Source organism: Rhinopithecus bieti, unplaced genomic scaffold (assembly GCF_001698545.2).
Source record: "Rhinopithecus bieti isolate Rb0 unplaced genomic scaffold, ASM169854v2 scaffold_5153, whole genome shotgun sequence".
NCBI classification, from domain to species: domain Eukaryota; kingdom Metazoa; phylum Chordata; class Mammalia; order Primates; family Cercopithecidae; genus Rhinopithecus; species Rhinopithecus bieti.
In genome coordinates, this window is record NW_016804751.1 from 97998 (window position 1) to 110838 (window position 12841).

A 12841-nucleotide genomic window follows, 5' to 3' on the forward strand; every position below is an offset into this window, starting at 1 on the left:
ATTTTATAGATAGCCAATACCTTCTTTAATTAAATTTATTTATATCTATGCACCAAATAAAATGGCAAACTAACTTTCTTTTGTTGAAAGAGATATTCAAACTATAATACTTAAAAAATTTTTAAAAATTTATCCCATCATTGAACAGCCTATGAAAACATAAAAGCAAAATGTTCCTTGCGAAGAGAGTGATGTTGGATTAAATGAGGATCTTGATGGACAAGCCTGACCTTCCACATGATTCTAAAACTAGTTCTGAAGAAATCTTTTGAGACAAGATTACTTGTTATTTATAAAAATAAACAATCAAGCAAAATATTCTAATAATTATCCTTAAATTCTGCATGATTGATTTTTAGATGTTACCCTAGGAATAGTTTTATGTACTTGTTGATTCAGATTTTCCAACATAAGACATAACATAACTTGGTGCCCATTTACATTTCTACAATAAACAAAACCCACACTTTAAGTAAGCATTAAGGTATCTATTATAATTGTTAGATTAGCCACTTGTGCTAGTGTCCAATTCCTCCTGTATATTCGGATTTTAGGTTTCTTTTTTTGCTGTCAAATTCACTGGAGGATTTTTCTTTTGTTTTTGTTTTTTGAGATGGAGTTTTGCTCTTGTCATCCATGCTGGAGTGCAATGGTGCAATCTCGGCTCACTGCAGCCTCCGCCTCCTGGGTTCGAGCAATTCTCCTGCCTCAGCCTCCTGAATAACTGGGACTACAGATGTGTGCCACCACATCCAGCTAATTTTTGTATACTGGAGGATTTTAAGAGAAAAGTGGAAGCTATCGCAGACTAAATGGTATCCTGTGTTGCTTCATTATGCCTTGAATAGTCAAGCTGAAAGTTTCCTGATATAATCAACCTTTCAAGTTCCCAGTTAAAAATGCAATTTAAAAAAATCATGATGCTTTAAAAAGACAGACTAAAGTGGCACTGCCATGAGTTTTAAAGTATTTGCTATTTCTTCATGTTTATGTGCATGCATTTAAAAAATGTGAACATTGAAAACTTATTTGCATCCAAATCTCCATGTAAAACTGAAGCTCCACAAAGACATGCCATTTTTATCCCATGACTTCATACTTTTGTCTTTTCCCTCAGGGAATGCACAGGGCAGCATCAAAGATCATTCACAGTGAGCTCCTTCCTGACTTCACAATTCCCTTGCTTTCCTTCCCTGACTCTTCCCTTCATAGATGTTGCACCAAACTCTTTCAATGTTTTCCTCACATGGCCTTTAAACAATACTTTCTCTTGCATATACAATCAGCTCTTCTTATCCAGGGTTTCCACATCCATAGATTCAACCAACCATGGATGAAAAATATTCAGAAAATCTGACGTGAGAGATATCTGGCTGCGACATCTGTCACCCCATTGACTGCCCGGGCTGATTTGGCTGATCTGGCTCACTAGGCAAGTGTACCCTTCCTCCCTCACTGTTCCATGCACGTCTCTCCTGAAGGTGCACATTTGGTTGAAAGTGAGAGGTGACAATGTGCTAGCAGCCCTCACTCTCAGCACCTCCTCGGCCTCGTAGTCCACTCTGGTGGCACTTGAGGAGTCCTTGAGCCCGCTACTGCACTGTAGGAGCCCCTCTCTGGGCTGGCCCAGGCTGGAGCCAGCTCCCTCTACTTGTGGGCAGGTGTGGAGGGAGACGCACGGGTGGGAACCGGGGCTGTGAGTGGTGCTCACAGGCCAGCACAAGTTCCTGCAGGCACTTTCCTGCCGGCACCGGCGCAGGCTTGGTGGGCCCCACACTCAGAGCGGCCAGCTGGTGCCGCCTGGCCCAGGGCAGTGAGGGGCTTAGCACCTGGGCCAGCAGCTGCGGAGGTTGCACCAGGTCCCCCAGCACTGCTGGCACCCACGCTCAAATTCTCGCTGGGCCTCAGCCGCCAGCCTGCGGGGCAGGGCTTCTGACCTGCAGCCTGCCATGCCCGAACCTCCCCCACAGTGGGCTCCCGCAAGCATCCCTCCCCAAGGAGCACTGCCCCCTGCTTAGCGGTGCTCGGTCTCATCAACTGCCCAGGGACTGAGGGGTGCAGGCCCCGCTAGGGACTTGTGGGCAGCTCCACCTGCAGCCCCAGTGCAGAATCCACTAGGTGAAGCCAGCTGGGCCCCCCAGTCTGGTGGGGACTTGGGGAACTTTTATGTCTAGCTAAGGGATCATAAATGCACCAATCAGCACTCTGTCTAGCTCAGGGTTTGTAAATACACCAATCAGCACTCTGTCAAAATGGACCAATCAGCAATTTGTAAAATGGCCCAATGAGCAGGATGTGGGTGGGGCCAGGTAAGGGAATAAAAGGAGGCTGCCCCAGACAGGCAGCAGCAACCTGCTAGGGTCCCCTTCCACACTGTGGAAAGTTTGTTCTTTTGCTCTTTGCAATAAATCTTGTTGCTGCTCACTCTTTGGGTCCACGCTGCCGTTAAGAGCTGTAACACTCACCGCAAAGGTCTGCAGCTTCACTTGTGTCAGTGAGACCATGAACCCACCGGGAAGAATGAACAGCTCCAGACACGCTGCCTTTAAGAACTATAACACTCACCGCGAGGGTCCGAGGCATCATTCTTGAAGTCAGCGAGACCAAGAACCCACCAATTCCGGACATAAAAGGACGACCATCCCCGACAGAGGACCAGCCTTCAGTCAAGGGTATAAGAGTAGCTGCACTCCCCTGCTAGAACCTCCAAAGAAGCTCTCAAAAATATTCAGAAAAAGAAAGTAAAAAAACAAGGATAAAATAAAATTATTGGGGCCATCAGAGCCTAAACCATGATGGCCATCAACTTCTCCGCCCACAGTTCAAATGCCTGTGGTATTACAACCTCAAATACAGGTTAGACAAGTACAACCCCCCCAAAAAAATCAAGCAAAAAACAAGAATAAAATAAAGAAACAAGAAAGAAATAAAAGCAAGAATAAAATAAAATAATAGGAGAATAAAAAATAATAAAAATGTAAAAAAAATACAGTGTAAAAACTATTCATATAGCATTTATCTTGCATTAGGTATTATAAGTAATCTAGAGATGATTTAACATATATGGGAGAATTGTGCAGGTTATATGAAAATACTATACTATATTTTAGAAAGGGACTTGGGTGTCCAAGGATTTTGATATCTGTGGGGGTCCTGAAACCAACCTCTCACAGATACTGAGGGGCCATTGCATTGTTATCTCTGCCTGGAACTCCATCCCTCCCTCTTCTCTCCTGGCAAACTCATACTTCTAAACCTTTCAAAGATCAAAAACTGGGCTGGGCATGGTCGCTCGTGCCTGTAATCCCAGCATTTTGGGAGGCCGAGGTGGGCAGATCACGAGGTCAGGGGATCGAGACTATCCTGGTTAACACAGTGAAACCCTGTCTCCACTAAAAATACAAAAAATTAGCTGATGTGGTGGCATGCACCTGTAGTCCCAGCTTCTTGGGAGACTGAGGTAGGAGAATGGCGTGAACCTGGGAGGTGGAGGTTGCAGTGAGCCGAGATTGTGTCACTGTACTCCAGCCTGGGTGACAAAGTGAGACTCCATCTCAAAAAAGAAAAAGAAAAAATATCTAAAACTCCATAAAGTTTTCTCTGAACCTGGGCTCCTGTATACCTCCATAATGTATATTTTAATGTATCTGCTCACAGACTTGCCTTCCTACTAGGCGTCCTATTCATTTTCTATCACAAGAATCTAACACAGTGATTTCCATGTACTAGATGCTCACTAAATTTTAGTTAAATGATTCACAAAATACTGTATTTGTCCTTTGTCTTTAATGATGGATCATTTTGACAATATAGATTATTTAAAATGCCTATTAATCACTTAAACTCAGAAAGTTGGAGACTAATAAAGACCAAGTAAATTGAGTGAGTGACAGATTCTATTACAAGCATATGCCTAAGAAGCCAGGATCATAAGGAATTGATTAAAGCCTCACTGTATTGGTTTTGATACTGGGTTATCAAACATCATTGATCTCTGTCTCTTAGAGACATTTATTCATAGGACAAATTTTCATTTTTTGAAAGTTGTAGATATATTTCTAACAAAGCATAAAGAAAAGAAATAAAATTATCCTTCCTGTGCTTGTAAGCCTATAAACAATAAGTGATTCTGAATTCCAAAGCATACTGGCAGAAGGTTGGGGGTTTTGTTTTCAGTAGAAGAATATCACAGCAAGAAGAGTAATGTATTGGCTTTTACTCTCAACATATCTAACATGAAAGTATAATTTATGGCTGCTTCCAACTTACTTTATCATGACATGGAATGAAAATTCTTCTATTTAATAACTCAATGCAGTGGCTGCAGTCATGCTCAGTACAATTCCTAACAGGTCTTCTCATTGTTACTTCAAATGATTTCTCAATTTCCCAGCTCTCAATAAATAATCCTATGTCTTCCATATTTGTAATAATTGTGCCATTTTGCATCCTTAGATCATCATCTGGATCTTCATTGCAAACTCCTTGAAAGAATATGTGACAATTAGAAAAAAATAAAACTTAAACCAGTGTAGACAGCACAACTAAATCAGCTAAATAATAGATTTTAAATGACCGAATGATTTACTGTATGAGGTGCCAAGTTTATATATCCTTGAACTCTTACATCGAAAGAACTTTTTAAATTATGTTCTGATTTTTTGATAAAATAGTGTAGAACTAACTGCCATAACCCAATAAGAAAGATATCAAAAGCCTAGAAGTCAAGATACATGAAGAGATCCGAGAGATTAAGAAAGAAGACATTCATTCTGCTCCTACTCTTCCATTACTACCACCATCTTCTAACTTAGTAACTAGTTTTTGAGTTTGGCAAGGTACTTCCTACAGTAATGGATATTTGGTGATCGGTTCCCAGGCTTCCGCTTCCCTGTGAAAACTCTGCCTGAAAATATTAAATATTTTTCTTTCAGGAGCTATCACTGCTCCATCACCTAGTGCAGGACATCATTCCAGGTGACATAAAGGTAATCTTCACTCCCTTGCATTAGCAACTGTTCCAGGTAATCCAGGCATAAACCAGCAAGCATGTAGTAGTCACCTAGGCACATAAATTTATTCAAATAGGGAAAACTTTGATCAAGTTCAAGACTTGAACTGGGAATTCTAGGACACAGGCAATTTTCCTTCCTTGGGATAACATGACCTGTTGATAGCTGTAATACCTTGACCTGCTGCAGCTTCTATCTTCCTTGAGAAAAGCCAAATTGTGGATGAGCTTACTCTTCATCAAATGCAGTGCAGAGCCAGGAAAGTAATGAGATCAGATCTATAATCAAACCTTACCTGAATCCCATCCTACTTTAAGACATAATTTTTCTTAATTCCCAAGACTCTGGGCTATAAAATATATGAATAAAAATTTTCTTCAAACATCAAATCTTAATCCCCAAGTGAAGCGGTGGCCTGCCCCTCCACACCTGCGGGCATTTCTCGTTAGGTGGAATGAGAGACTTGAGAAAAGAAATGAGACACAGAGACAAAGTATAGAGAAAGAAAAAGTGGGCCCTGGGGACTGGTGCTCAACATACAGAGGACCCACGCTGACACTGGTCTCTGAGTTCCCTCAGTATTTATTGAATCATTATCTTTACCCCATCTCTAAAGACAAAGGAAGTGGCAGGATAAATAGGATCTCCGTAGGGAGAGAGCAGGTCAGCGGAGCTCAGAGGACATCAATGAATAGCAAGCCATCTCTGTGACCATAAGTTTAGCACGGGAAAAGTGCCTGTGCCGTTGATATGCAAGTCATGGTAAACATCCTCCCATAAACCCTTTTGTACAGCTGCATAAACCAGCAAGCGCGGCGTGCTACCGCAACAGGCTGTCGTCACGTTTTGCCCTATAAGGCGGTTTTCATCCTTTCTCAGTAAACAGCAACATACAATCGGGTTTTACACCGGGAGAATGTTCCCAACCTTGCCCCAGGGACGGCGCACGGCGATACCAGACGTCGCCTTTCTCTATCTCAACTGCCAAGGCAGGCCTTTCTTCTCCTCTTACACTAGCTCCCTCCTACAGCAACAGACCCCTTCAACAGCGTGTCCAGCACGAGTCAGCGTCTTTCTCTCCCACACGGGAACGCCATATTTCAGACTATCACCATGGGGACGAAACCTTGGACAATACTTCTCAGCTTTTCCTAGGCAGCATGGCGGTGGTGCAGGCGGAACGCAGTCCCCTGCGCCGACCTTTTGGCAGTGGTAGTGTCTGGGTACTTGAGATTAAGAGCAACTAGCTGGACTCGACTTTTAACAAGCATCTCGCCTCAGGGCACCGTTGTTTAAGACACCCAAGCACACTGCGCCACAGCCCCAAATCCATTACAAGCATCTTGAGTCACCACACCGGCAACAGTGTCCTCTCCTGCAACGGACAGGGTTGGCGGGTCATGGGGTTACCAGATTAACCCAGCAATGCTCCAAATACAGAGCAACAAAATGCGAGTTCTTATGTCTACCTTCTCTTCCATCACCGATCTCTCTTTTCCCCACACCCAAGGAGATATATCAGGATGAATAAAGGTTGCAAGGCTTCACTTCTGTAAATACACAGGGTACTACATGCAATTAAACATTTTAAAAAACTAAGTGAACTACATTGTAAAGCAGCTACTATTTTTTAAGTCTAAACTTTTCTAGAGAAAGGCAATTGCAAGTAAAAATATGTTTTCACTGCAACTTCAGTCACCACTCCAGACTTCATAGTGCTGTGTAGATGTCAATAGAAGCCTCTCATTCCAGTGTTCAGACTCTGTTTGGACAACAGTCTTACTCACCAGAAGCTTTTCAGCCAGCACCCAGCCTAGTGATCCTGACAGCACCCAGATTTCCCTTTAATTAAGCATACTTCTCTCATTGTGGAGGTCAAGGAATTTAGGGAATGAGCCCTGGTTAGCAAAAAGGTGATCCTAGCCCTCTCTCTGCAGCACTTAGTTAAGAATTCAGCTAGCAGAGTGTCTGTCTACATGAAAGCAAGAGCTAATAGTAGAGAAGAATAAAAAACATAAATATCAAACTGAAATAATACCCTTCAACAATGATAAGTTATAGGAGAAAACATACATTTTCAGTCTCGGTTATTACTCAGTAATAACTACTGATTTAGTACATATATATATATACTAAATTAAGTATATACTCAATAATGCTTATTTCCAAATAATAACCTTAAGTCACCATAGAAATTTATGCTATGTTTAGCATGCTGTAAACAAGTGAGGAACTAAGAAAACCATTTTAGCAAAAATTTCCAATAAATGTTTACATTTTAAAACAGGAAATGTGGATATTTTGTGTAATTTGTTGAGGGCAAGGACTTAGCCACTCATTTTTGAGTTGTCAGCATCAAGCGTAATGTCAGATACACAGAAGATGATCCATAAACTATTGCTTAATTAATATTTACTGAGATTAAAAATAGATATATTTGTACTAAACCAACATTTATTGACTGTGTGTATTTATGTGTTGTGTTTACGTTAACTTTCACATGTAATCCAAACAATCTTGAAAATAGACATTACTGTCCCCTTTTAAAGATGAGGAAACTGACATTCTCTTAAGAGCACAAAGCTGTAAAGATAATAACCTGTGTTCAGTTTTCTAGCAGACACCAGAGCCAGTACTCTTTTTATTTCATTATGTACCTACAGATATTTCTAATTTGTTTCCTTTGACTTAAAACTCTTTATATATCTGCATAATATATTACAATATTAAACCTAGATGTAATGGTATATCTAAGCATTGCATTTCATGATAAAACTAGGACAAATATTCTGAACATTGTGTTCTTTCAAGATGACTTAAATGAATTTTCTCTGATTTCAAACTTTTTAAAAAATTAAGAGGAAATGAAGATACACAAGCCTTTAAACTTTCTACGCCTCATTTGTATCACTTATAAATTGAAATAACACTATTATCTACTTACTAGATCTTAAAATTAAGTGAATTAAAATATGCAAAATAATGTCTGATGCTTCATTAATGCCTAATAAAGACGAGCTAGTGGAAATACAAACAGCATCACAGTCACAGCAGTAAGCATATATTTTCATAAAATACCTAAATTGAAGTGTTATTTCCTGCTCCCTAGCACATTTATGGAATAATCATTGCTTCCTTCAGTATTTACATGGGAACTGAAAGTTAGTATCACATCTCAAATCTGAAAAATGGGGCAACAGGGTCCAAAATGGTAGAGCGTGAATAGAAAAAAATAATAATAATAACAGACAAAAATCAAGATTTGAAGGGCAGCACTCACCACAAAGTCCTTCTGTGTAGGATGACAAGTTAAATCGGAGGCCAAAATGAATGTCTATGATTCCTGTAAGATGAGTCCACTTTATGATTAGTCCAGCTGGAGTAGTAATTACATACATTGAACCAGAATCGTCTATGGACAGTTCCTGACTTGAAAATGGCAAAGGCACAACAATGGAATCCACTTCTACCTAAATAACATAAATACAACTGTTAAGAAATGTTTACTTAAATATACAAATTAAGAGAATACAGATTATTCCTTTATTCTGATTTAATGTAAACTGTTTTTTAATTTAAAAAAAAAAAGTATTTCTTACTGCTGCCACAACTTCTCAGAACTTTTAAGTTCTTTTATTGTTCCTTTGCTGTGTTTTGCTCTAGTCAATATTTGTTCTAATGTCATTGCCTTTCATTTTTCCTCACAATTTAACTGTTTTATGTTATGTATGCTTTTATGTCTGTTTCCTTCAATTTGTGTTTATATTAATAACACCATCCTTCTAATATGAATTTAAGATAATAATGTTATTTTCTGGACATTTTTCTTAATCTGGATTCTTTCCTTGATCTGCTAAAACATTGTTTGCTTAGCTGCAATGTTCATAACAATCACCTGTCAGGCTTGTTAAAGATCAAGATTCCCAGTGATTCAACTTTCCAGGTTTGCATTGGATTATAGACTGTATTTTTAGCATGTACTAAATAAGTATAGACAGTCTATACAGGTATTTGGTGATACTAATGTAGGCAATCCAATGATTATACTTTGAAAAATAGTGCTTTAAATAATGGCAATGACATGAAGCCATGAGCTGTAACTAGCAGCAAATTTCTCAAAGCTATGCCTCACCAACCATTCAATTTCTCATTTTTATATCTTGTTCATACTGTTGTCCTTGAGCTGAAACATACTTTCTCTTTCTCTCCTTTCTTTCTACTTGTTCTTTAAGATTTATCTTAAGTGTGACCTCCTCCAAAAAAGACCTGTTCGACCCGCCTATAAACTATAAAACATTAAGTTACTCTTCTTTTTATTTCTATGATATCTTGGTCATAATTCTCTCACTGTACCTCCTCTTGCTTTCTAATTAGCAGATAATTACATTATGCAAATCATGCAAAAGTATATGTTACTTGAGATCAAGACCTATGTGGTTTTATCATGTTAAACTCTCACTAAGTGATTTTCAAAAATAACTCATCATTAGCTGAATACAGTGCCTGACCAGTGAATGACCAGTGATGAGTTCATCTGGGGTCAAAAATAAGTCCTTCCACCCAAATGCTACAAATAATGACACTGACCAGCTTTGTGTTTACTTCTCACCCACTTCCTGTAAGTATATCAACCTCATCAAACTCAAAGGTATACGCAAATGCTATCATTTTAAAAAAGTACCTTATTTATATATTTTGTTTTACTTAATTAAACCTTTTAAATATCTTCTTACATTTTTAGGCTCATTTTAATATTATTTTCAGTCTAGAATCTATGGACCTATGCTAACAGGTTGAATTATTTCCAGAAAGTGCATAGTACCTCAGCCATATTAAGAAAAATCTTTACACATTTTTTTTCATATTTTAGAGAGAATAACTTAGAACTGAGTGAAACACTGAGTTCATAACTCACTCCTGTTTGGCAAATATATGGGATAAGAGTTTTTCCTGTAAAACCAAAAAGCTCCTTTCATTTTTTATAATGCATTGCTTTTTTATAATGTATTGTGCTTCTTCAATTTATTTCAAAAAAGTTAAATATTTTTTTCATATTTTTTCTTATTTTAGCTATCTTATTTTTACCAAAAACTTAATTATGTCAATATTTCAAATCCACTCCTTCCATCTGTTCTTAATGGTCTTTATTCTGGTGTTCTTGGCTACTATACTTTTCAACATTATCATCCCTTTCCTTCATATCTTTTCCACTCTGTCTGATTTGAAACGTGATATTAACTCTGACACAAAGAGGACTGGCCAATCACATTATCTCATCGGTCGCTAGTGTATTTAACATGGTTCCTGCAGTTACCCTCACAGGGGAAAATATTTGCAATAATTGGCACATTATTGAGAGAAAATATAATATTAAGAAACACATTTTATATTGCCCATGAAATGATTAGTATATATAATAACAATTAAATTCCATTGATATGCTTAATTTTCCCTCTTATTGGAAATAACTGTTTATATAATTTATTTTCCTCTAATGTGATAAAAACTTTTAACTTCGTGTTCTTACCTTTCTTGCTAACCGATTGACAATTATTTTATGTATGGATGTTGTCACATTTAACTTCTTAAAACAAAGTCCAGAGATTCTTCCAGAGGGAGCCTTAATTTGAAAAAAATTAAAACTTTATGGAGTTAAACATAATTGTAGTGACAAACAGAATGAATGTACTAAACACTTTGCAAATACTCACTAGCTTTTTTAAGGATTTTCCATTCTGGAAAAAAATAAAGAAAATACTTTTAAATGCATTATTTGACTTTTTAAAACATTATTTGGATTAATATTATATGCCTCTAAAAAGATTGATATGAAAAGTTTTCAGAAATGTTTCTGAAACATTATCAGAAGACCGATCTCAGTATCTCAGTGAGTTCTTGAGGTCCCTCCTCCTATGAGAATTCTTGATGTTGTAATAGACATCAGCTGTAGATTTATAACAAAATGACTGCAAAAATGAATTATGACCCACCTGATTCATGGAACATTTTTCAATATGAGCAACTATAATTTCACCAGGAATTCTTACTAAGATATAAGAAGCCATGCTATATAATGCTGCATTGTTTCCATCAAATGTAATAATGCTCAGTTCTGACAACATGGAACACCGACCTACAAAAATGGTGGAAAGCGGATTTAGTCTATTAACTATCTGCATTTTTAGTAATAATTGTTCTTTTTAAAAAATCTGTTACATTAGCCTTGTTATGTCTGACAACATATATACTATATATATACTATAGTGTTATATACTCTGAGCCAAAATCGTAAATCAAATAAACAAAACTCAAAAACAATAACTTTGGCTCGATGAGGTGAAAGGTTCAAAAAAGTAACACTCTCTCCAGATTGGAAAAAGAAAAAAAAAGATCATCACTTAAGAAATGCAAACTTACAAGGACATTCCCACTCAGGGCAGCAGATATCACTGTTCACTTGAACTGGCCTTCCTCGGAAACCACAGTCAGGCATTTTCACCTCCTTTGGGCAATTAAGAGACCAGTTGTATAACTGCCATTCCATATTAAGGCATATGTATTGGCTACAATTATAAACAGGATCAAATTGCTGAGGCTGTTAATAAAAAAAGATGGGAGGGATTGCATTGGGACTTATACATGATATAAATGACGAATTGATGGGTGCTGACGAGTTGATGGGTGCAGCACACCAACATGGCACAAGTATACGTATGTAACAAACCTGCACGTTATGCACATGTACCCTAGAACTTAAAGTGTAATAAAAAAAAAAAATTTAAAAAAACTAAAAAAGATTAGGGTTTTTTTTTCCATTCTCAATTAACGTTTTTAATTGATTTTTAAATTTCACATTACTATTGCCCATGTGTGCATTTATTAAATATAAAAACTTTTGAAAGATAAAGAATTAAAATTTCACTACAACTTCTTATTGATGTACCCTTTCTATAATATTCAACATGTATTTAATTTAAGCCTTATCTTAATATTGATTGGGTATTAGATTACCCATATATTTGAACATCTGAAGAAAACAATGTTCTCCTAAATTCCCTAGATTAGTTTTTTTGCAAGCAAATTTATAAAATGACAGGTGACCTTTCATATTGTGTTGTGTAAAGCTAGCATATGAATATAACTTCCATTAATGTCAACTTAAAAATCACAACTTAATACTACCTAAATATTTCATTAAAAATTTATATATAACATCAGTTTGACAGCACCTAGACTGTATAATCATAAATTAATTTTATATGTAACTCAAAATGTCTAGGTAAACAAATAAATAAATAAGTGGTAGGTGTTTCAAAGTTTATAAATCACATTCCATTTAAATTATGGTAATAATTACAGCAATGCTAAACTAGACATTTTCTAATTAACCCATTTCATTCTCATAACCCTCTAAGGTAGATACTATTATTTCATATTTATTTTATAGATGAGTAAACAGTGTGGGGGTTAAAGTTAATTTGCCCAAGGTCCCACAGATAGAAGATAGTAGAGACAGCATCTCAGTCCAGGCATTGTTACTCAGGAATCTGTACTCTTGACCAATACTCTACTGCATGTCTGGGGATTTCAGAATAAAAATTAACAACTATTTACCACCTATTACATACCATACACTAATAAAGTATCTTTTTGTATTTGCTTCTCCCTAAATCTTTTGGATCAGTTTCTATCATTCCAATATAATATATGATTTTAAAAATAAGGTTAAAAGAAATTACTAATTTTCTAAATAATAAGACTCTTAAGTGAGCACTTCAAAATTTAGGAGTCCAATTTTCCAAAATTTTCTGTGTGAAAATTGTATCACT

General features: G+C 37.1%; 1 protein-coding gene across 1 annotated transcript in view; it reads right to left on the reverse strand.

The window, feature by feature from the left end:
- The window catches only part of OTOGL (otogelin like), a 181164-nt gene that overhangs the window by 33558 nt on the left and 134765 nt on the right, over positions 1 to 12841 (reverse strand). Inside the window, exons 39-43 of the mRNA XM_017870369.1 lie at positions 11003 to 11145; positions 10724 to 10747; positions 10540 to 10632; positions 8293 to 8482; positions 4270 to 4484 (exon numbers count right to left, since the gene is read on the reverse strand). Of these exons, the coding sequence (XP_017725858.1) occupies positions 4270 to 4484; positions 8293 to 8482; positions 10540 to 10632; positions 10724 to 10747; positions 11003 to 11145 (665 nt within the window). The remainder of the gene's footprint in view (positions 1 to 4269; positions 4485 to 8292; positions 8483 to 10539; positions 10633 to 10723; positions 10748 to 11002; positions 11146 to 12841) is intronic.